The sequence below is a fragment of the Hermetia illucens genome, chromosome 5, assembly GCF_905115235.1.
Source record: "Hermetia illucens chromosome 5, iHerIll2.2.curated.20191125, whole genome shotgun sequence".
NCBI classification, from domain to species: Eukaryota; Metazoa; Arthropoda; class Insecta; order Diptera; family Stratiomyidae; genus Hermetia; species Hermetia illucens.
The window spans coordinates 25,085,125-25,108,962 of record NC_051853.1 but is presented as its reverse complement, the minus strand read 5'-3'; the positions used below and the strand labels follow the sequence as shown (position 1 = coordinate 25,108,962).

Below are 23,838 nucleotides of genomic sequence, written 5' to 3'. Positions count from 1 at the left end.
AGCGGACATCGTAAAGTCGGCCTCCAACAGCTTATTGAAAACAGAGCTGATCAAGCGCCTATCGGTAAGTGAGTCAACTAAGCTGGATCACTTGCTGGCAGGTTTGACGTTGGGCGATCGAACTCCCAGCCAATTCCTTCGCGAAATGGGGTAATTGGGTGGGAGCAAGGTCGACGACGACCTGATGAAGTTGCTCTGGCTGCGACGACTTCCGGAGAGCACCCAGGCGGTCCTTGTGAGGCCCTGGCAGCTGTGGCTGACAAGGTGTATGAGCTGCACGCGCGTCCCACGATAGCGGCCGTTCAGTAGCCTTCAAATGAATTAGGTGAGCTGAAGCGTGAGATGGCCACTCTTGCGGCCCGCATGGTGGAAATAAGGGCGACGCTGGACGCTCAACCTTAGGGCGGCAGGTTGCAAGCTCGCTCGCAGTCTACTGCTCGAAAAGGGCGATCGGGTAGCAGTTAGTTTAGTTTAGTTAAATGGGGGGAGCCGCAGCTCCGAGCACTCAGGCCATTATTAGGCCCATTGCACTATCCCCGTAAGTTGCCTATTCAATGGCTTCCCGCCTACGGTGTTCGCAGGCTTTAGCGAATCTGAGAACATTCTCCAGAGGCAGAGAGTGTGCAGATTCTTCATTGAAGAAAACCTTGCCAAGGTGTCTTCGTCTGAGATCTGAGGATGCCGGGCAGCTGCATAAAAAGTGCAGGGCAGTTTCCTCCTCCTCCTCACATTGGCTGCACACAGCCGAAACCACTACCCCAATCTTTTCCATATGGTAGTTTAAGGGGCAGTGTCCCGTCAAAAGCCCTACTAGGGTTTTCATGTCCCACTTCTTAAGGGACAACAAAAATGCCGCTCTAGTGGCCCTAGGCTCCTTCACAAGGATTTTCGCTTGCCGGCAAGAGTCCAAATTTCTCCACTCGGTTGCGTGAATCCTTGCAATTTCACCTTTCAGAGTAGACTTGACAGTAGATGGTCGGATTCCAAGAGCTGGTTCTGGGCCCACCATTGTGGATCCAGACCCTCGGCGAGCCAGTCTATCAGCCCCCTCATTACCGGCGATGTTAGAGTGCCCCGGCACCCACATCAGGAATGTTTCGTTCAGTCGGCCAAGTTTCAGCAGCACCTGATAACAACTCCACACCAACTGGCTTGATATGTTGTTGCCATCCAGTGCCGATAATGCCGCCCGACTGTCGGAACAGATTCGAATGGTGCGACCCCTCCATTTTTGTCGCAGACATTCTTCTGCTGCCAATGAAATGGCATATATCTCCGCCTGGAATATGGTCGTCATTTTTCCGAGGGGTCGGGCCAGTTCTATAATCGGATTCTCCGAGAACACGCCTGCACCCGATCCATCCTCCGTGACTGACCCGTCGGTGAAGATTATTAGGTCTGTAATCTGAAAAGACTCATGGCCACTTGTCGACCATTCTTCTCTTTCGGTGATTACGACAGTGTATGTCTTTTCAAAGACGAATCTGGAAACCATATGATCGGTCGGCATCAGGGCTACCGGATGTTTTTCAAGGAATTTCCATATAGACGCATGCCCGTTGGATTGGCCGCCTTTCCACGCCCCAATGGTATCGAGCCTATATGCGTCGTTGGCTGCTTTTCGTTTCACCTCCAAGTAGATGGGGGGTAAATTTAGGATGGCTTCAAGTGCCGCAGTCGGCGTAGTACTCATTGCTCCAGTAATACTTAGGCAACCAAGTCTCTGAATCTGCGTTAGCAGCTTCCTGCTGTTAGCAAAGTTCAGTCTTGGCCACCAGACGATGCATGCATACATCAAAATGGGTTTTATTATGGATGTATACATCCAGTGTATCCGTTTAGGTGAAAGTCCCCAGGTCTTACCTATCGCATTCCTACAGCACCAGAGCAATCTGCAGGATTTCTGGTATTGTTCCTGGATATGATGCTTCCACGTTAACTTGGAGTCGAAATGTACTCCTAAGTACTTGACTGTTTGTGCCAGCTGGATTTCCGCCCCTGCTAAGGTGGGTAGTGTATAGCTGCCCCACCTGACGTTCTTAGTGAACATAACTAGTCCAGTCTTTCTAGCGTTCACCGTGAGTCCATTGCGGAGGCACCAGCTGTGGATTACATGCAGAGTTGCATTCAAGCGGTCACATACTGTGTCCGCAAACTTGCCGGTAATTATTACGGCTTGGTCGTCCGCAAATGCTTGCGCGAAGACTTTTTTGTCCTCCAGGAGCCACAGCAGGGTATCCATCACCAAGAGCCATAACAGTGGAGAGAGAACCCCTCCCTTTGGCAGCCCCTGAGACATCCTGCTTCAATAGACTTTTGGCCGACCGATATGTGGATTTTTCTCCACTCTAGCATGTGAAGGATCCAACTGATTAGCAGCGGTTCGATTCCATGCTGTCTTGCCGCATCACAAATTGCCGCAAATGAGGCATAATTGAAGGCACCTTCGATGTCCATGAATGCGCCTAAAACGTATTCTTTATCGGACATCGCCTTTTCAATTTTTGCCGTAAGTTCATGGAGTGCTGTCTCCGTGGATTTGCCTTTCTGGTAGGCGTGTTGCCTATGGTGAAGTGGCCATTTAGGAATGTGTGTATCCCTTATGAACCGATCTACTAATCTTTCTAGTCCTTTTAGCAGAAAGGACGGATCGGGTAGCAAGTCGTCAGGACAACCTACGAACCGAAGCATTTGTTGTTACCATCGCAGATTCGGCGAATAAGCTACCAGATGTACGCTCCCGTGTAACTTCGTGACTACCTCAAAAAATTAGATCCTCCGGGGGTCCTAGCGACGGCCACCCAGAACGCAGCGCCACGTCGCCTAACAATTTATGACCCTCTCAGCAGACGCAGTTATCTTGTATATACTGGTGCGAAGGTTTCGGTTCTTCCCCTACCCCGGCACCATCGGCTATTCTTTTAATCTTTAAAACTTGTGGCGGCAAATTCCTGACGTGTTAACACCTACGGGTACAGGCAAGGGAACGTGAGTCTTGGCTTGCGTAAGACGTTCCCGTGGTGAGCCATCCTGGCCGATATCAGCTTCCCCATTTTAGGCGCAGACTTCTTGTGTCACTATGAGTTGCTAGTGGACTTGTAGAACAGGACCCTTATAGACTTCACAACCAACCTTAATTCGTCAAGCCAAATCTCATCTCCTCCCAACAACAATCTTTCCGTACTTTTGGAGGACATTACTAACTCTCGTGTTCGGGCACTCCTCCAAAAATTCAGCCAGATTACTACCGAATGTAGTCTCTCTAAACCAGTGAAGCACAAGCCGTTGAGCTTTTTCGGTAAACAGTTGAATCCTGTTCAACGGAACTACAGCACCTACGATCGAAAACTGCTCGCCGCGTACTTGAGCATTAAATACTTCCGTTTCTCCCTAGAAGGCAGGCCGGTCACAGTGTTCACGGACCATAAGCCTCTAACGTATGCTTTGAAACAGAAGCCCGACAAAGCGTTCCCTCGTCAGCTTCGACACCTGAGCTTTATAAGCCAGTTCACGCCCGACATACAGCACGTATCCGGCAAGGACAATATAGTTGCTGACGCTTTGTCACGTGTCTCCGAGGTTGACATCCCCGCCTCACTCGACTTCTCGGCTATCGCCAATGTGCAGGAGGATGACGCTGTGCTTCAGAGCCTCAAATCCAACCCCAAATACAAATTTCGGGAGTTGTCTATCTTCGGCTCGAACCTCTCTCTGCTGCGAAGATTCGGAAAAGGGACTCCGGCCACCTTTCGCAAGGAGGTGTTCCACGCGATTCACGACTTAACCGGTTCCATGCCATACACCTCGACATCGTAGGCCCTTTGGAAGACTCGTACGGTTTCAGGTATTGCCTCACAATCATCGACAGGTTTACGTGGTGGCCTGAGGCAATATCTCTGAAGGACATTACGGCGCAATCTTGTGCGGAAGCCCTCTGTCGAGAGTGGACCTCTCGCAGTGATCATTACTGATTTGAGATTCAAACGCCAGCGAACTACGGCTTATCACTCGCAATCCAATGGGATGCCGGAGCATTGGCACCGGACGCTGAAAGCCGCCGTATGGCCCGCGACGATCCGTTCTGGACTCAAGTCTTGCCTCTCGTCCTACTTGGCCTCCGAACAACCCGCCGAGAGGAATTTGCTGCCAGCCCCGCGGAGCTGGCATACGGGGAGAACCCAAGTGATCCGGTCTTCGACAAGAGATCGGGCCTCACAGACTCGGGAATGCTGCGCCTGCTGAAAGACAATCTCTACCGCCTTAAAACTACACCTTCCACCCGACACACATCCGTACCAACCTGCGCTTCCAAGGAGCTGGACACGTGCACGTCCTGGTCAGGACGAATGCTGTCCGAAAGCTTACAGCCTCCATACGAAGGGCCGTACCGTGTTCTCGAGCGGGGAGAGCATTTCTTCCAGCTCCAGATCGGGGGACACAAAAAGGCTGTCTCCTTATCCAGGCTGAAGCCCGTTTGCACCCCAAATCAACGTCGCGTTCCTTTCGCCGAATGATGGAAAACGCAGTTACGGGTTAAGTCGCTGAAACCCCTAAGTTTCATCTGGAGGCGGAGTGATGTGGCGCAGCAGGGTTAACAGTATTCCAAATTTATTAAAAGTTGTGAAATTTTTCGACTGAGAGAGTCTCGCTATTCCTTATCTTTGTATTAATAAAATTATTTAAGCTGTGTTTTCTATGTTTATTTTAAAATGAATTATTAAATATCAACGAACGTCTCAAATCTAAAATTTACCAGAATGTCGTCCTCCTGCCGCTCTCTATGGTTCTGAGTGTTGGCCGACTATAAAAGACAATGAACGGCGTCTTGCGATAATAGAGACAGTGATGTTGCGTTGGACTAGCGACGTGACACGTTTTGATCACATTCGAAATCAGGATATCCGCGATCGATATGGGGTTGCATCGATCGTGGAAAAATTGCGAGAGAAGCGTCCTCGATGATATGGTCATATAATTCGCGCTAATGAGAATTCACTTGCCAAGATTGGTCTGAACATTGAAGACGATTGTAAGCGACCAAAAGGCAGGCCGAAAAAATGGTGGCTTGATACACTGGATGAGGATTTAAAAATCTCGCGGCTGCATCCAGATCAGGCATTTGATAGAACCAAATGGCGAAACCGATCACGACGAGCCGACCCTGCTTATGAACGGGACAACGACTGAAGAAAAGGATGAAGAACTTCCTAGCTGATATCCACCAACTAGAGAGTATTTGAATTTCGTGTCAAACAAGTTGCCACTTTCAACCCTTTAAGTAATCCTTCAATATCTGAATATAACGCCCACCACTCTATTACTTTTCGCAGGATTGCTATTTACTCTAAACTAGGAGATATAAAAGCAACTCTCTACATAGAAACATGTGGGCTTCCCTCTGAAGCAAAAGTCGACTAAGGATGCCAACTCCCCAATTAATTCAATCCAAAGTTCATATCTTGCTTAATGTCATATTTTTTTCTGTCCCTGCAATTTTATTATTCAATTGCTATTTTCGCATGCACATATCTATAATATTTACGACTTCGTTCTTGATATCGGTTACAGTATTTTTCCTAGGCGCTTAAATATACACTCCTCCAACTTCCTTCGTATATTCAATTAGCAAAGCATACGGTGCTCATATAGATAAGGCCCACATTTTCTAGTCCTTGACGTCTGGAATGGTCACAATGAAGGACGACAACCTTACAACAAGCTAACTCATAAAATATTTTGCAGAAGAGGCAGAAAAACTTCTAAACATATCTATTTCTCACTACCAAGCCATTGTCCTCTATCCCATTTCCATAAGTAAACACATTTAAAACTTTTGTCAGGCTCACTTATCCTTTTACCAGCACATTTCCATTGGTTCCTCGTAAAATTCGCCAAATATTCCATTTGTTCAATCAATCGTAAATACGAGAATCAAACAATTGTTTACTAGCGAAATGTTACCAAAAGTCCTTATAAAACCTCCAAACTGGAGCACTGTGTACTGGTTTTAAAGCTCACTTTCAATAGCTTCATTCCAATTGATACAACAAGGATTACATGATATTCTTGGCGTCACAGTAACCAACAAATCTCCTTTCATCGTAACTACGTGACTTTTATTATCTCCCAGCTTTGCTTTCAATTTCCACTCTCGCTCTCCATCAAGCAACAAAACGTTATGTCTATTTTTATGCCATTATTATGCAAAGTATCTTCAGATTTTTCCACTTGTCTCCATTATCCTTTTTTATATTTCCTCTTTTTTGCTCTCTTATTGCAGGGTACATTCCGTTTGGCGTGCGAGCATGTCCTCAAAACACTTCGCAAGGAACGTGAAACATTGTTAACACTCCTTGAAGCCTTTGTCTATGACCCATTGGTGGATTGGGCGGTAAGTGATGATGGGACAACGTCCAGCCCCAGGGTCACATCGGTTTTAGCTGCTGCTGCTGATATAATGGCATTGACAGCGAATGCAAATGCAGCTGCTACGGAAGAAGCAGCTGGCGGAGCAGCGGACGGAGGAAGTGAAGCTGGGCGTCAAGAAGGTGGAGGCCCATCACAACCAGGAGCTGAAACACAAGACCCATCCAACATGCCTGGCACTAGTAAAGACGTCACTGGACCGACAAAAGCCACTTCGTCGGATAAAAAGGAAGGTGGCAAGAAACTCTCTGGAAATGAGGTCATGCGAGATGCATTAGTGTCACGTTTTGTTGAAATTAAACCGGAATGGACGCAGTACAGGTCAGTAATTTTTTTATTATCTAAAAGTTGTACAGCAAAGTTTTCAGTGACTTTTACGTGCGAATATCCTTTTTCTTGGTTCATGCTTGAAAAATCTCCCTTGAAAATTGGCTTCTTTAAGAGAGAGTTTCAAGCCTCCTGTCGTAGAAGTTCATCAGGACACTGGCATGTGCAGCTCAAGTGCATGTCTGCCATGAGTTTTCTTGTTTTCGTTTAAAATTTAAAAAGACGTAGTACTGGTAGAAAGATGCGGATATCTCAATCGATAATCACAATGAAAATCTTTTGGACAATATGATTGGGTAGCAAGCACCCATGAGCCCTAACTTTAGGTATGTAAATAGGTAATAGTGATGGCGGAAACTAGCATTCGCTGTTGATGACGGGTATATCCTTTCTAAAATGTAGGACATTCTAGGAGTCCTTTTCGTATTATTATTTTTTGCCACGTTTTATTTTCAATGAGGCTGCTCTTCAGTTTATCACACATCACATCATCACATTGAATGTTGTGTAAGTGGTAAGCTTACACCAGCGTTGACAAGCACAGCACAGCACAACCGCGTTTCGAGTCCGGAACAACGAGTTCGTAAGGCTAACGCTATACCCCTTAACCATCGCAAGTAATGCAGACAGTAAGAAGAAAAGAAGGTGGGTTGCGGTAGTCCTGATATCAAAGGGGGAGATGCAGCAGAAGAGAGGGTCCGAACATAGTTAGTCAATATTCTCCTAGGGGATGGTGCTACCTCGGCTGTTACTGTAGAGATCACCAATCTTATTATTTTGGAATATACCGCCCTGATAAGCAGGATGACGGAGAAGGTAGCCCTTTATAAGGTCGCTGGCTGCCAAAGGTGGTTAGGAGGCCAGAGTACAACGACACCACCTGCAGCTAATGGCCGGTAGATTGCTCCTAGTTTACCTGCGTTGCGAACCCCGGCCGGGACATGGTCGGTTGTTGTAGGAAGTCGTAATAAAGAGCCTGCGGAAAGATCCCCTATCTGTTGTGGCTTAAGAATACACTCAAAGTCTTCCTCACTTATCGTAAAAGACCACTAAAAGAGACAAAAATTTGTGGGCTAGCAACTTGCCAATTGTGAAACTTTATTGCTACCGAAACGTCAACAACGCCTCGGATAGGAACTAACCTCAAGGTCTTCCCTGCTTATCATAAGACCACTAAACGAAACAAAACGTTAACAACGCCTCGGATAGGGACATGGGTACGACCTTTGGCTATCGAAAACAGACTATGATTGGTTTCTGGAATGTGCGCTCGCTCCTCGACAATGGTAGCGAGGGTCCTCAGAATGCTCACTTTCTCCAACATAAACGGGAATTCCTACCACAAAAATTAGACATTTTAGGCCTAAATGAAGTAAGATGATGGAACTCTGAAGGTACTCCTCTTCCTCTTGCGGCAACTTGCTCCCAAGTTGCCAAAGTTCCAAGATTCCGGTCCAGGTTAAGGAGCATCACAATTGTATTCATCGACGGAAATTTCCTATGTAGTGGAGAAGGATGCTTTCTTCGAGCAATTACATCCAATTCAAAGGGGGCTTCATAAAGATGACATTGTGATCGTGACGGGGGATCTGCGGTCTCCCCGTAGAGTTACTTATCGCTGCATTTGCAATTACTGCAGATCTGCTGCTTCCACTCGTAAGGAAATCTTGGAAATCCCAAACCTTTCCCAGAGAACCGAAGAAGAGGTTGGTTGTCAAGATTCCAAAGAACAGCGCCCACGCATGCCCCCTGCCGTCGCAAAGATAATAGTTCAAATAATTTTGGAACGCATCAAAGAACACCTCGAGTACTCTTCGCAAGAGGGGAATTCCTGGGAAACTAATAGCTACTATCAGAGTGACATATGATGATGCAAAAATCCCGCCAAGGTTTTTTTTGTTATCGGTGATGTTCTTCACACTTCCTATTTGTATCCCTCAATCATCACAAATAATGCAGATAGAAGAAAACGAAGACGGGAAGTATTATGGAGGTGAGTTGCGGTAGTCCGTAGTGAAGGACTATGACATTTTTTATCAAACACTTCGATTACGCTGATGACATTTGTTTGCTCTCTCACCAGTTCATGGACCTTAGCCAACTGGATTTGGATTGGGAAAGAGAGGCAAGCAGCTTTGCACTGAAAATAAACACCATCAGAGTCAAGGTTCTAAGTCTCACGGGTAATCGCACTTCCCCTATCTGTATCAATGGGCAGGCGTCCAATTTGTATATTTACTAGGAAGTGTGGTTTCTGCAGACGATGGCACCGAACTGGATGTTGCCCGACCCATCAACAGCGCTAGATTCGCTTTCGTTGCATTGTCTAAGATCTGGAAATGCAGCTACCTCAATATAAAGATCAAGTTGCCCCAAGGGCACTCGCAGAACAGTGGAGTTCAGGCGTCTCGCAAGATCTTGGGGAAGTTGATGTGCATTTCAGATAACCGCGAACGATGGTGCCTAGGTGTGCTTGACACGCTCTACACCATCAAGGGGTAAATTATCATCATCAACGGTACAGCAACCGGTTTCCGGTCTAGGCCTGCCTTAATAAGGAACTCCATACACCCCGCTTTTGTGCCGAGGTCCACCAATTCGATATCCTTAAATGCTGTCTGGCAGGGTATGCCTCGTCTTCTTTTTCTACCATAGATATTGTCCTTCTAGACTTTGCGGGCTGGATCATCCTCATCCATACGGAATAAGTGACCCGCCCACCGTAACCTGTTGAGCCGGATTTTATCCACAACCAGACGGTCGTGGTATCGTTCATAGATTTCGTCGTTATATAGACTACGGAATCGTCCATCCTCATGTAGGGGGCCAAAATTTTTCTCTGGACCGCGGCGGAAAGTTCGCAATTTTTCTTGCTAAGTCTCCCAAGTCTCCGAGAATTAGGACTGGCAAGATCATTGTCTTGTACAGTAAGAGCTTTGACCCCATGGTGACACGTTTCGAGCGAAACAGTTTTTGTAAGCTGAAATAGGCTCTGTTGGCTGCCAACCACCTTGCGCGGATTTCATCGTCACAGCTATTATCGGTTGTGATTTTCGACCCTAGATCGGAGAAATTTTCAACGGTCTCAAAGTTGTAGTCTCCTATCTATATTTTTCCCGTTTGACCAGTGCGGTTTGATGTTGTTGGTTGGTTGGTTTTCTGTGCTGACGTTGCCACCATATATTTTGTCTTGCTTTCATTGATGTGCAGCCCAAGATCTCGCCCCGAATGCCGCCTGCTCGGTTTGGATGAAGGCAGTTTGTATGTCTCGGGTGGTTCTTCTCATGATGTCGATATCGTCAGCATAGGCGAGTGGTTGGGTGGACTTAAAGAGGATCGTACCCCTCCCATTTACCTCAGCATCACAGATCACTTTCTCCAAGGCCAGGTTGAAAAGGACGCATGATAGGGCATCCCCTTGTCGTAGACCGTTGTTGATGTCGAATGGTCTTGAGAGTGATCCTGTTGTTTTTATCTGGCCTCGCACATTGGTCAGGCTCAGCCTAGTCAGTCTAATCAATTACGTCGGGATACCGAATTCTCTCATGGCCGTGTACAGTTTTACCCTGGATATGCTATCATAGGCGGCTTTAAAGTCGATAAATAGATGGTGCAACTATTGTCCATATTCCAACAGTTTTTCCATCGCTTGCCGCAGAGAGAAAATCTGATCTGTTGCTGATTTGCCTGGAGTGAAGCCTCTTTGTTATGAGCCAATGATGTTCTGAGCGTATGGGGCTATCCGGCCTAGCAAGATAGAGGAGGATATCTTATAGATGGTACTCAGCAACGTGATACCTCTATAATTACTGCATTGATATCTCCCTTTTTATGTATGACACAGATAGTGCCTCCTTGCCACTCGTCAGGCATTGATTCGCTGTCCCATACCTTGAGCACAAGTTGATGAACCACTTGGTGTAATTGGTCGCCTCCATATTTAACCAATTCGGTTGTAATTCCATCGGCTCCTGGCGACTTATGATTTTTTAGTCGATGAATTGCACGGACTGTTTCTCCTAAACTTCGTGGTGGCAGTATTTGTCCGTCGTCTTCAGTTGGCGGGACCTCCAACTCGCCGATGTTCTGGTTGTTCAGTAGCTCATCAAAGTACTCAACCCATCGCTCCAATATGCCCATTCTGTCGGAAATCAGATTTCCCTGTTTGTCTCGACAGGATGAGCATCGAGGTGTATAAGCCTTCATCCTGCTGCCTTGTTGGTAAAACTAGCACGCCTGGTGCGGTTGCTCCCTGTACTTTTCGAGTTCACAGACCTGCTGATTCTCCCAGGCTTCCGCGCGTCCCCGCGACCTTTGAGAATGCAACATTACTCGGTATGCAGCATTCTTCCGTTCCGTTGCTAGCTTACATTCATCGTCAAACCAGCCGTTCCGACTCTTTTTGCGGCTGGGGTCAAGTATGTTTGTGGCCGTATTTATGATAACGTTCTTCAGGTGATTGTGAAGATCATTTGTTGATGCTTCATCTCCAGGTCCTCTGTTGACTGCGGTTATTACGACATCCATTTCCCTCTTATGGGCGCCGCCCAAGGCTGTGTTGTGGATGGCTTCAGTGTTAACTCTCACCTGATTGTCAGAGGGGATTCTGGGCAGTGTTGTTATTCGAGCTCGGAGCACCATGCCAACGAAATAGTGATCCGAGTCTATATGGGCCCCCCTATATGTTCTGACATTCATCAAGGCTGAGAGGTTGTTGCCTTTTTCTTAATCGCACTATTTTTTCCGTCAAGGTTGATTGTTGGAGAAGCCGTAGAACTCTTCGCTGACTTTGCTCGTATTCGGCTGCGGTGATTGGTCCTTTTAATCGTGAGGAGAATCGAGTGTTATATTTTACCACCCTTACGAGTTTCGGAAAACTTGAATAGCGTTTCAACAGGTCGAATCCATCCGAAATTCTCGTAAAACAAGCAACTTCCGTCCACTCTCCTCTATCCAAAAGCCATTGCGGCCCATTTCACCATCAAGAATGTTTGCGTAATTCGCTCGGGCTGATGCCCCACGAAGCACAGCCTACGGGATTTTCCTTTGATCTGATGTGTCCCCAGGTCCAGGTCCTCTGGCTAATATTCCGCATCTTAGCCACTCGATTCGCTTCGTAATTATCTAGCTCCTCCGATTCCTTTTTTATCCAAGCCAGCACGATCGTCTTGCAGTTGCAAAGTGGATATTGTTGTCTCCATGACTTCTGCCAACAACGATGCCCCATTGCGCTCCAATCTCTCTCTCCAATTTCCTCTGGGAGGATGTCATCCCATTCGATCTCCGTTTGCCAGATCTTCTGCATTAAAATCTTCGCAACTATGGTCACTGGTGCCAGCCATTGCAGAGGATCGAAAATGCCAGGAATATTCGGTAATACTTGGCGCTTCGTTAACTTCTTCTCTGGATCGTAGTATATCAATCTCAGGCGAAAATGATCCATGGGCGGATCCCACATGAGTCCTAGTGTTGTAATTGTGGACTCCTGCATGATCTCGAACAGACCTGATTCTTTGGCATTTTCTGGGATCCCGTCCAACAGAACATGCATGTCGAAATTCATACTTTCGACCGGGGAGGTCATTTTCAACGATGGATAAAAACCTGTTGTAAATAATTATTTCCATCATCTCGTGTATTGTGTCCAGTTGGGTCTTCTGGTATATCAAGTTTGAGTACTACGCTCGGCACAAAAGAACCTTCCCTTTAGGTACACCATGAACGTTTTCCCGAAGAAGTCGGACCTAGTCTAGATTGCCAATTTCAAAGCCTTGTTGATAACGTCTTTTAAGCCAATGGCCTTGTCGTCACCATTCTCTCTCGTCTATCTCCTGCAGCTCCTTGGCGTCAACTAGACGTATCACGTAACCGTGTTTTTGCCTTAGTTTTTTTTAATTAGGGAAAGTTCCTCACACAGCTTAACACAATGCCTCCTTCTCTTCAGTATGGCCTTTCTAAGGTTGATTCTCAAGCGCGTCATCTTGTTCCTCTACCAGATTACCCTCCAAATCTTTGGTAGAACCACCTTGATCGAGAGCATACAGCCTGCAGCGCCGCATATTCGCTGTTCTACAACTAATTGAATGGCCTACTGGGAAGCACCCACTTTCTGAGCATGGTGAGATCGCATGCTTGCTTTTCCTACAGGATTACTTGAGCGACCCTTTCTATAGCAGTGTAGTCTAGTTGCACATTGGTCTCATGAATCTCCTGTTGTCTCACCTGTTTTGCCTCTCATTCAGGTACCAACTCCACAATTACGATATAGTTTCCTAATTTGGGCCACATTGATATTTTTTACGACTGATACGTACGGGAAAAACCAAAGCCAAACCTATATATGATCACTTCAATGGTACCTGTTCCTCAGCCAACACATAACCCAAGTTATTTTCACTGTCTCTGTTCCATTTGAGTGCAGCTTCCGCTAATATAAATCTTGCTTTTATCGCTAGTTCTGGGAATCTGGTTAGTCCGAATTTTTTTTCTAGAACTCCCTTAATAATGATCTTAGAGATTTCGAAGATAATCTTCTGCCTGGTAGTCCTTATGATTGCCTTCTGTAGTAAAGAGACCTATGAATCTGCCAGCGGATTTTCGGGCTTCCATAGTTCCATCCTAAAATCACATTGCAATTTGGCAACTCCCGGTTTATCTCAACCCTTCGGAGAATGACCACATACTATACATATACTTCTTTCACTCCTTCAGCCTCCTCCCCTCCTGCCTTTCTTTTTATTGGGAAATCTCTTTTTCCTGCTTTTTGAGATTTCATCGCAGTTTAAGAAAATATTCCTCCTCGCTTTCTTGAGGGCTTTTCCTGCACTGCAGACACTGTTTCGCCTATTCTTTTTTTTTCGGTGGTGCTTTTGGTTTTTGGGTATTTATTGCCCCAAGTTCATCCGATTGTTTCTCCAAACTATTTTCAGGTTTTTAGGTGGCACTACTTACATCGTCTGCCTTGCCTCTCCCTCTGATGGTTTCACACTTCTTTCATCTTGGTCCCTTCATTTCGCTAGCTTCATACGACCTATTATGATCATCATGTTTTTTCTCTCTTAGGCAAGCTTTATTATATCATCAGCAAGTGGGAAAAAAACCTGCCTCATTTGGCCATTTTGCCTAATATCATTTGCGTGATTAGACAAATGCTGTCATTAGAGAATGCCGCACTCCCTCCTTCACGATTGTAGAATCAGATACTACGATATTCCAATTTTTGTGGCACTGCGATTTGGGCGATTTGGATCCCGCTTCCCCATTCCTTAAGACCACTGCCGAAGATCTGCCCCTGTGTAGAGTCTTGGTAGTCGATGAAGCCTTTTCTGCTGCTATTTGAGTCGAGTTTGGAGTATTGAAACTACAACCGCTTCGATTTACTCTCGGTAGCAAGGATCCCTTCACTGTTTTTTTCCGAAACCAGTTGCTTACACTTGAGTAAGGCTTTACCCGCAGCAGATGATGCCGATTGACAAATGATATCAGCAGCACTGGCAATAAGGTCCTGTTTTGGCTTGGTCGTTTAGGACTGATTTCCTATATCACAAATAGGGTTGATTCCCGATTAGACTCGCCCAATTTCGAACAGCAACTGACTCGTACATTCCATTGGTTCGGAAGAATTGATGACAGTTTTGTCGCAAAGGCATAGACAACTCCTGAGACTTACTGCTTTATGTACTGTCAAAAAATTATACCATATTGAATACTGAGAACCTGTTTAGCCAAAGGACTATTTTTGTCAAGACATGTTGAGACGATTGAAGTAGGTTTAACTGAAAACAGGTAGTTGGGGTTCTATAGTTTCTTAAGAATTATGCAGAAGAAGCAGCAACTGACTATCATTGCAGATTCCAGCGTTTCAGCCAACAGGGTAGATTTCCGAGGCAATATCCTTAAGTCTAAAGTAAATTTCTAAATATCTACTCTCATTGTGCTGATTTTGGAGCTTTATATCCCCACTGAAACCTCTACAACTTTATTCAACATAATTCAAAATCAATTGGATTCAAACCTTTCTATCTTTTTCAGGAACGATATACAGGATCAACTTCGTGAAATGATACAATTCCTCGACGACTTAGAGATGCAACGTGAGCAGATGATTAAGGACGAAGACGAACGCGACCTACTTACCAAACAAATGGCCACTGTACACGAGGTTGAATCACTGGGTGCAGCTATGAGTAGCCACCCAATTAATACCTTATCTCAGCGTTACAGTGTCTATCGAAAATGTCTCGAAGAGCTAGAGAACGCTAAAGAGCTTCTCATCGATACATACCGCGAGAGCATAGACGACAAGCGAACTTATCTGACAACTATAGCAGATGACTACGAAGCAAACCTGAACGACATGAAAATTACTTTGAATAATCTGTTGCAAATAGAAATGCCAAGTGAATTCGAGTTTGTCAAGGATCTTCTTAAAAACAGCGCCCAGGAAGCAATGTATCTGCAAGCGGATCAAGCCAGAAAGGAGCTGGATGCCTCTCTTGTCCAGCAGTCCTTCTTCATAAAAGTAGGGCTCGATGCGTTACTGCAATACAATAATGTGGTAAGTTACCTTCCGCAACGTGAAGTGGAAAAGCAACGATGGTTCCAGTATGAACGATGGTCCCAAAATGCGATAGAAGATCCCGAATCTTCGGATGATGTTTTGAGAGAGTTGGATGAAGCGCTTGAGGAGGAACGAACCAGAGCTAACGCTGCGAATATTTTGAAGTATGCATATGAACTGGAAAATATGTGGATTGATGCGACTTTCTCGATTCGTCAACAATACGAAACTTTGCATGGTCAGCTAACAGACAGCAGTGTAAGTATTTCTTTTGATATTGGTTTTACGGGATGCATGCTTGGAATAGAAATCTTTCCTTTTCAGACAGAGGATATGGTTCTGTCCACGGTTATTGCCTTGTACGGCTTGGTTTCTTCCGTGGCCTGTTCGATGCCCTCATCAAATGTCCTAATATTCATCTCATTTATATTTGAATCTCTTCTCCAATTTTAAGGTATCATCCTCTTTCTCTGACGTGAAACTCGTCTGTAATCCGCTGTTCGTCCGTCTTGAACCTTAGGAGACTCAGGTTGATATTGCTCCTCTTCAATAGGCCTCGACCTCCATAATCCTCGCGGTTCTTGCACGAATTTTTAAAGAGTCTCCACCCCATATATCCTTCGAAATATCCTTCCTTCTTTTCTTCTTGTAGATCAAGATAGAATTTGCCATTCTCGATATAATCAAAAAGCTATCAATTCACTTTCTGATGCCTCAAGCCATTACTGTTTCGATGTGGTTTTCAGTTGCTCCCGATCGACCGAGCTATTGAGTTCTCGTTCCGAGACGCCTTTCTAGCAATTTCCCTCCAACGGGTGTAAATGGGTGATGCCTAAAAAAATTCAGAGGATATGTTTCAAAGTTTGGGTAAACTATTGCTCTACGTATCTCGCTTTTACTTTTTTCGAATTCTGGTAATGGAGTCAAATACCGTTTATATATACACAGGTCCTGGAGATAACTGGACACCGAATCTTACTACGCCATCGACTCAAGGGAGGCTTTAACTTTCCCCTCCATATTACAGGACAATATACAACACCCACACTAAGAGAAACGGAGGCATTCTTGCCGGCGCTCGGAATAAGTAATATCGAACAGATTTGTCAGTGATCGTCGTACTACGGCTTAACGCATTGTCGTAACAGGCGACACTGTTTCATTCGCCTTCAGAGTTGAAGTTACTCCTCGAAACAACATACTATTCCTTGTCCGCGACGCAGTATTCGCTTTACAAGCCCGAAAATTCTACGCAGGATACCCCTCCCCCTCTCCCGCTTTCAATGCGACCAATACAGTTTTTTTCTTTCGCAATAGAGCCTAAATGTGCTTGCTCCAGCAAACGCGTATCATTCATTACACAAGGAAACTCCATTACGACACTCTTTCCCGATCCCCGTTTGGTCTCGATGTTTAATCGTAAGATTCCTAAGAGCAATTCGCAAGACTACTAGTTTGTGCACCACTTTTTCCTTCTCCCGGTCATGGTCAAACATTCATGCAGGCAAACAACACTTGTATGGGAATTTCCAAGGCTTTGTGACATTTTGGCCCCGCCCCAGAACATTTCACCACACTAGCGGCGCCTGGAAGAATCTGCTAAATTTCCCGAAAGTGCTGTAGGACAATCCACAATACTTACAGTAGCGCGAAACGGCCGGAGGCCTTCCAGCGCTGGGGATAATCTCAATGGGTTCTCACATTGCGTGGTTGCCTACAATTGTCTTACGATTCGGGCAATATTCAAGCTGTTCATCAAAGATCCCTTCCTAGGCCATTGGTAAATACGATTCACTACGCTAAACGTTTTAATTTAATTTGCAATCCCCGCTTATCGCTGCGAATAGTAGGGTACGGCAGCATCGTCCCGTATAGACCAATGCAGCGTGCAAACCGCCGCAATCCTGTTCGCATTGACACGTTTGTGGCCCAAAGTTCACAAGCTTTATATAGGAAGGCCAAATTCTCCTGGACTTAGCGAAGTTGGTGATCCTTCGCCATTTGAAGTTGGCTGTTAAGTACTGCTACATAGTAGATTCTACTCTTGACAATCGCCAGCGGGACCAGACTGTACTTACCTAAGGGCTGACAAATCCGTTGGATCACTCATTACTCTCTATGTTTCTGTAACCGGGGACCTAAAGGAAGGTAGTTTTGAGTCAGCCGCTCAACCTCTTGAGCGCGTCCCTGCACTACCGCACCAGCCTGGAGGAAGTCGCCATTGAGTACAAAGCCTTAATGGCCGTTTGGCTTTGATCCATCGGTAAAAAATACTGTGTCGTAACCTCACAACGCATCGCAGTCTACCGCTCTGCCCTGATTGGAAAGCTCACTGAAAAATTCCTCTTGAAGCACGTGTGGGTAATCCGTTGGGAATGCCCAAAGTTCCCTAGGTACTTCATCCAGGATGTTATTATGGCCTTCTCTGTCCAGCATTCATCCGATTCTTCACTGGTTTCCGGCAGTGGACATCCTTTTCTCCAACGTCGACGGTTTTAGGGTAGGAATACTGTGGGTTTTACTCATTGCGTTCATTTCGTTGATAATGGTTCCCAGGCTAGAAATTGCTAGCCCGTCTGCCACTTAGCCCCCGACAGTCCCTGTGGTCGGCTCCAGCACAGCAGTGCTACGGCTCGCACTAGCTGCCCTCGACGGCTACTGTCTCCTAGCTGGATAGCAGTACCTCGTTCCCCAATGACGCGAAACGTGGTGTTGCATTTCAAGTAACCGCCGCCGCTCCCGGCAAGTCTAATTTTTTTAATAAAATGCAGGGGCTGGTACATTTTATGACCTTATCATCGATCCTACGGGGGTACCCGATACTTGTCGAGAATCCTGACTTCTATTCCTACTTCACAAACGCAAAGCATCGACTTCGTCTGCCAATTTGGTTTCAGGTTTGGTTTGGCTTCTGTTTTGCTTCAGGAGGAAGTGCTTATACATGTAATTACACACTAGCATGAGCAGGTGCATAGCATGTCAATTATAATAAGGGAATAGGGAAAGGGTCAATAATCATTTTTGTGCCCGAAAGTCTATAATTGCTTAAGTATTACGTGGAATTTAGGCTTGAAAGAGGTTTGAATATTGGTGAATTGTGGAAATTAACAATCAAACCTCATGAAATGTTAGATTGTAATATAGTTTTGTCGGCATGAGAAATAGGAAATTTGAAATCGGATGATAAATATAATGAAAAATGCTGTGCGAATACGACAATGGTCCAGCATTAACTTCGCGATAATAAATTCATTAACTCTCTTCTCACAAACTATTTCATTGCTATTGGGCTTGACCTATCAAATCACAATTTGTAATTGGAATCTATTTTTTTTCCAGGGTTTACTAGAGGATGCAAATAACTGTGCGAAACAATACGTTGAAAGCGATATCACCTCAATGAAAGCCATGCACTGTGTCTACCTAACTCTGCTGCTTGACATTCGCCAACAGTTGCATTCAACCGAACAGGGTTCGCTACGAACAATTACAGATCCCTTTTTGGTGCTTACCGAGCAACTCAGCCACATTCACCTTATAACCGAAACGTCGACAATTCTATTCATTAACACGCCAATCTTCCGCTACCTGAGTCACTTCATCGAGCCCCTGATGCGGCTTCGTGCCGCCCTGGAATCACTAAAAGATCTTGAAATCTACTTCAAAACCGAAGTTATACCGCACATCATCCAAACGGTAATGGTTAACCGAACAGCGCTGGCAAAAGGATTCCAGAAATTAAAAGAGCTTCAAGCTGACCTGCAAACTATGTTGGAAAAATTGGAGAACGATTTGAATTGCGAGATGGATAGTCTTCAGATTTTAAGGATCACACGAAGCGTTCAGGAAAGTTTGAGCCAGGAGGAAGCCTCATTTTTCATTGATTTCGAGAAGATGTTCGGTCGCGTGTTGAAGAGCTTGGAGGTTTGTTATGTGGAGATGGCCAGGCTTAAGTATATGATGAAGGCGGAACACTTGCCGGATCCGTTTTTAAGCAGTGTGACTGTAAGTCCGAATAGAAATATCCTTAAAATTGTAAATGTAATTTTCTCTTTCATTTTTCAGTTGGCTGTTTTCAAAAAATACACCCACCACTCATTGCGTCAACAGTTCAAAGTTCGTAAGCTCCAAGCCCTGGTTCACACAATCCGTGAGACTGAACGTTTGTGCAATTGCCTCCTGAAGAGTGATTTGGACACGGTCTTTGATCACAAATTGTTATATCAACCAATTGGGATATTTGTGTTTGAATTCCAAAGCAATTTTCTGTTTGGAATGGGTCCTTATCTGCTGTCGATGTTCACTAACGAGCTGTTCTGTCGTACGAGTGAGTTAAACTTGCATACGATAACCCTCGAAAAAGCTATCCCTGCAATAATTGAGCAATACCATGATTGCAATAGCTTCACCGGACCACAGTATGTCTTAGCGCAGGGTCTTTGTGCGAAGCTTTGCCAAGCAATTAAACAGAAACACCAAACGGAACGCATAAAGGAAGCAATCAGAATACATAAAATTGTTTCAACCCAATCACAGCTGCTCAGCTCCGTCCACATATGGGTTAATGAGCGGTTCCTACCATTGCCGCTCCCATTCGCACACATTATTCCTAGAAATGTTCTTCTGACAAACTTCCAAAACGCCATCCAGAATTTAGGTGCTTGGAAGATATCGATACAGAAGATTTGTGATGAGGTCCTGAGTTTTAACAAAGCAATCGTGCAACGTTTGAAATGGGCCGTTGGCGCGAATCCTTCGCTCAATGGCTTGCAACGAAGCTTTCTGGAATGTGTAGAGAAACAGGAGCTCAAATTCAACGAGCATTCCGAGATAGCTTCAGGAGTGATGATTCAATGTGCAGCAGTAATTGCTTACGAGAACGTAAAGCGAAATGCAATCGAGCTAACGGAAAATGATGAAAATTTCACTCTGCTTATCAACGAGCTGCGACTGAAACATAAAGCCTATAAGCAAGCAGCGGCAGTGATCACACCTATCGAAGAAGCCCTAGTTCAACTACTTGATCCCGAAGGCCCCGTCGACCAGTGTTGGATCAACAACGTATCAGGACTTCTCGATGAGATGACTGATGCAATGCAGAGGAAAATATCTTCTCTGGAAAAGGATCTAGTCACTACCCAGGACAATCTGCAGTTGAGCGCTCATAAGCTTAGGTCACTGCTTGATAATGAGTTGCGAATGGACGTTCGCTACTTGCTAAAGTCCATTCTCAAAATCGATAAAAACGACCACACGACAAATTATAAGCAATTCCAAATTAACTACAAACAGTTTTTATCGCGCATCAATGACTTGCACATGAAAGTGTTGAGCAAGGACTTCACTGAAGAGATTGTCACCGAAATTAGAAATATAATCGCTGAATTGATAGATGAGCTTGAATACGTCTATAGGCAGTTGTTGCAATTGCTGGATGTGGATGGTAAAGCGGGGAATGAAGGACCAATCGAAAGAAGAGAGGGGAAACTGCCAGGATCACCTATGAAGGAAAAGAAAGGTAATTGTGGCTTGAACATCCAGACTGAACCTACTTTTTTTCTCCTCAATTATAGCTAACCAGCCCGAGCAAAAACGCAACGCCTACGCCGTATCTGTATGGCGTCGAATCCGAATGAAATTGGAAGGACGCGATCCGGACCCAAATCGTCGTCTAACCGTAGCCGAACAAGTTGATTGGATGATTCGCGAGGCAATGAATCCAGACAATTTGGCAGTCCTCTACGAAGGATGGACACCGTGGGTCTGAAGGAAGCACAACACCAGCTAAACGGAAGCTTTAAATCACAAGCTTCGCGGGTATTCAATTTCAAGAATTTTTTTTGTTGTACGTGAACGGACCAAACATTCACAAACAAACAAAAAAAAAAACTACAAGAGCAACATCGAACAAAACTACAAAACCCCCATTACAAAAAAAAATATCAACTCAGCAAAAAAATTCAAAAAAAAATTGTCATAAAACTGTGTGCACTGCAAGGGCATTGTTGTAATCTCTGGTGTGCTCTGCTTGCTGCATTACATGTTAGTGTGCGCTCTTCGGATCGGAGAGTAGCAGTATTAAGTGACGCGTTGCAGGTCCGGTCGATGCATAATTCCAAACAACTTTATGAAGCGCGAAAATTCCTCCCCCTCCCCTGCCCTTCCCCCCTTCCTTCTCTGGATTCTTTGGTTTCCGCCCCCCTTTTTTGCTGCAAATAATAACTCGTGCTGCTGGAGGGTTTGCCATACCCCCCAGCGCCACTAAAACTCCGAAAATATTAATCCCTTCCATATTTTTGGCTTGACGACTCTTGCTTTTGATAGTAACCCTTGTCTTCTGTTCGCCTCCCTCCCCCCTTGTAGCTTTAAAAATGCTTTAAAAGATGTCGGCATGTCTTTTTTCCTGGAAAATTCGAGCTCGTATCGTATCAGAGTGCACATTGCTGAAGGTCAGAAGTTGTGAAGGCAAATGGAAGCAAATTTTGTTCGAAATTCTTGTTAATTTATTCTGCAGTCGTCTCGATTTTGTTTGGATTGATTACTGTTGCGAAAAATGGCAAATTGAAACACCTCTTTGTCTACAACATCTAAGTCGGGAACAGTTTCTTATACAGTCCAAAAAGCGACTCAAGGATTTGTGTTTATTTATTGGAGCGGATGGATCAGTAGAGTAACTTTAACGTCAGTAGCTGTCTTAATGGGAAACCCAACAAAAAATGTCTTAGAGAATATGAATTTGCCTTTACGTACATGTGGTCAATGGAAATTAGATGCTTCTATTTGAATTCTGTTTTTATTTAGTAACTCTTTACTTTTATTCTTCTTTTAAAATAAAATTCTTTGTGAAAGCTCAAGTGTTTTATTCGAGAGCTGTGTCCTGTTCCCTTCCTTAGCCATGGACTCGGAGGAACGGAAAAACATCTAAAGCGAGGGAGAACGTGCCATCAGGTGAGTACCAGACTTAAATAAATTTTTATAATCAAAAATTTAGTAATATTATGATCTGAGTTGCTCAGAAATTTTCAATCATCGCCATAGAAATTTCGTCGGCCGTATATGGTTGCCAGTCACCTACTTGTTACTGCACACGGTCCATTCAAATGCGCTTCCATTCTCCTAATCAATCCATTGTCACTTCCTCCTTCTGATCAAATGGCACACGGTCCTCTGCGTTGACCGAGTCCTTTGTTCGAAATATAATAGTATCAGGCCAGCGTACTCGGACAACAGATCGCAGACAAGTGTTGATAAAGGCCTGAAGCTTTTCAGTAACAGCAACACGAAAAGAGCATTAGCGAAGAACAGTCTCAGCTTGATCTTGTTGTTGGAATAACTGCATTTCCAGATTTTAGACCATGCAGCGATGGCAGATATAGCGTTTTTTATACGTCAAGCGACATTAAGTTCGGACGGTACTGATGTAGTCAGTGCAGGAGGATCCAAAGCGGAAACTAGCTTGCTCTCTGTCGATCAAGCTTTTGTGGCGGAGCGATACTGAGGGAGCACTCTAATAGCTTCCCAAATGTCGTACTCATGACAGGTGTCTTTTTTCGGAATTTGAACGGCCAATCCTATTCTTTCACTCTCTGGGAAGGGCCTCAGATTTCCAGGAACTGCATGACCAACGATGAATATATCTGCAGGGAGACCGCCAAGCACAACGACCGAGATGATTCCACTTCTATTTGGACAAGCACTTCGTTTCCGCATGCTACGGTGACTAGCCTTTTCATCTACAAAGGCGGAAACTTTCCCGGATGTCATCCGGTTGAGAAAGTTTCTTCCACTTCTTTGTCTACTTATCAAAATGAATGAGGAATCGGGCGTTAATCTCACTCACAGGACAGTACACGACACCTGCCAGTTCTTTCATGATTGTGTGAAAGATTTGAATATATTTTCCTTTTATTGGCTAAAAGTATTTTGTAATGTATACACATACGTATTTCTGCTATTACAGATGTCTAAATACCCAGACGATTCCAGACCGATACGCCATTTCACTGATCCTTGGACTAAATTAATAATAATAATCGTTAGTGCAACAATCCATATTGAATTAGAGCCTTGAAGTATGTTAAAGCACTTCATCAAAGACCATAACGGTAAAATGCAGGATTACGGTACCCCATAGGAGGCATTGTCAGGATTGCGCTCGCCCGAGATTATTACCCTGATTTGACTCAGGTACTCATTCACACCTAAGTCGACTGCTATCCGACATTGAATCACGATAACAGTTCCCTCTGTCACCAGTGAAATTTGAACCACGACCTTCCGTACGACAGCTCAACGCTCTAACCACATGAGACATCCAGACTTAATCAATGCAATCAGCTCCCGAAGATACTCTGAAAATGACAATATGCACACCTTTTGGACTCTTCAAATTCACTAGGATGACTTTTGAACTATACAATGTGACAAAAAACCTTTCAAAGATTCATCCAGTCTGTGCTGCGATACCCACTGTTATTTCGATTATTTGGATGATGTCCTGGTCGCGTCTTCCTCTGAGTCCGAGC

At 44.8% G+C, this 23,838-nt stretch overlaps 1 protein-coding gene across 1 annotated transcript in view; it reads left to right on the top strand.

Moving 5' to 3' along the window:
* LOC119656483 (serine/threonine-protein kinase Smg1) overlaps positions 1 to 22,161 on the top strand; it is a 252,671-nt gene extending 230,510 nt beyond the window's left edge. The window contains exons 3-7 of the mRNA XM_038062807.1: positions 6,281 to 6,747; positions 14,785 to 15,571; positions 18,653 to 19,318; positions 19,379 to 20,831; positions 20,887 to 22,161. Coding sequence (XP_037918735.1) covers positions 6,281 to 6,747; positions 14,785 to 15,571; positions 18,653 to 19,318; positions 19,379 to 20,831; positions 20,887 to 21,080 — 3,567 coding nt within the window. The 3' untranslated portion in view covers positions 21,081 to 22,161. The remainder of the gene's footprint in view (positions 1 to 6,280; positions 6,748 to 14,784; positions 15,572 to 18,652; positions 19,319 to 19,378; positions 20,832 to 20,886) is intronic.
* The last annotated feature ends 1,677 nt before the right edge of the window (positions 22,162 to 23,838 follow it).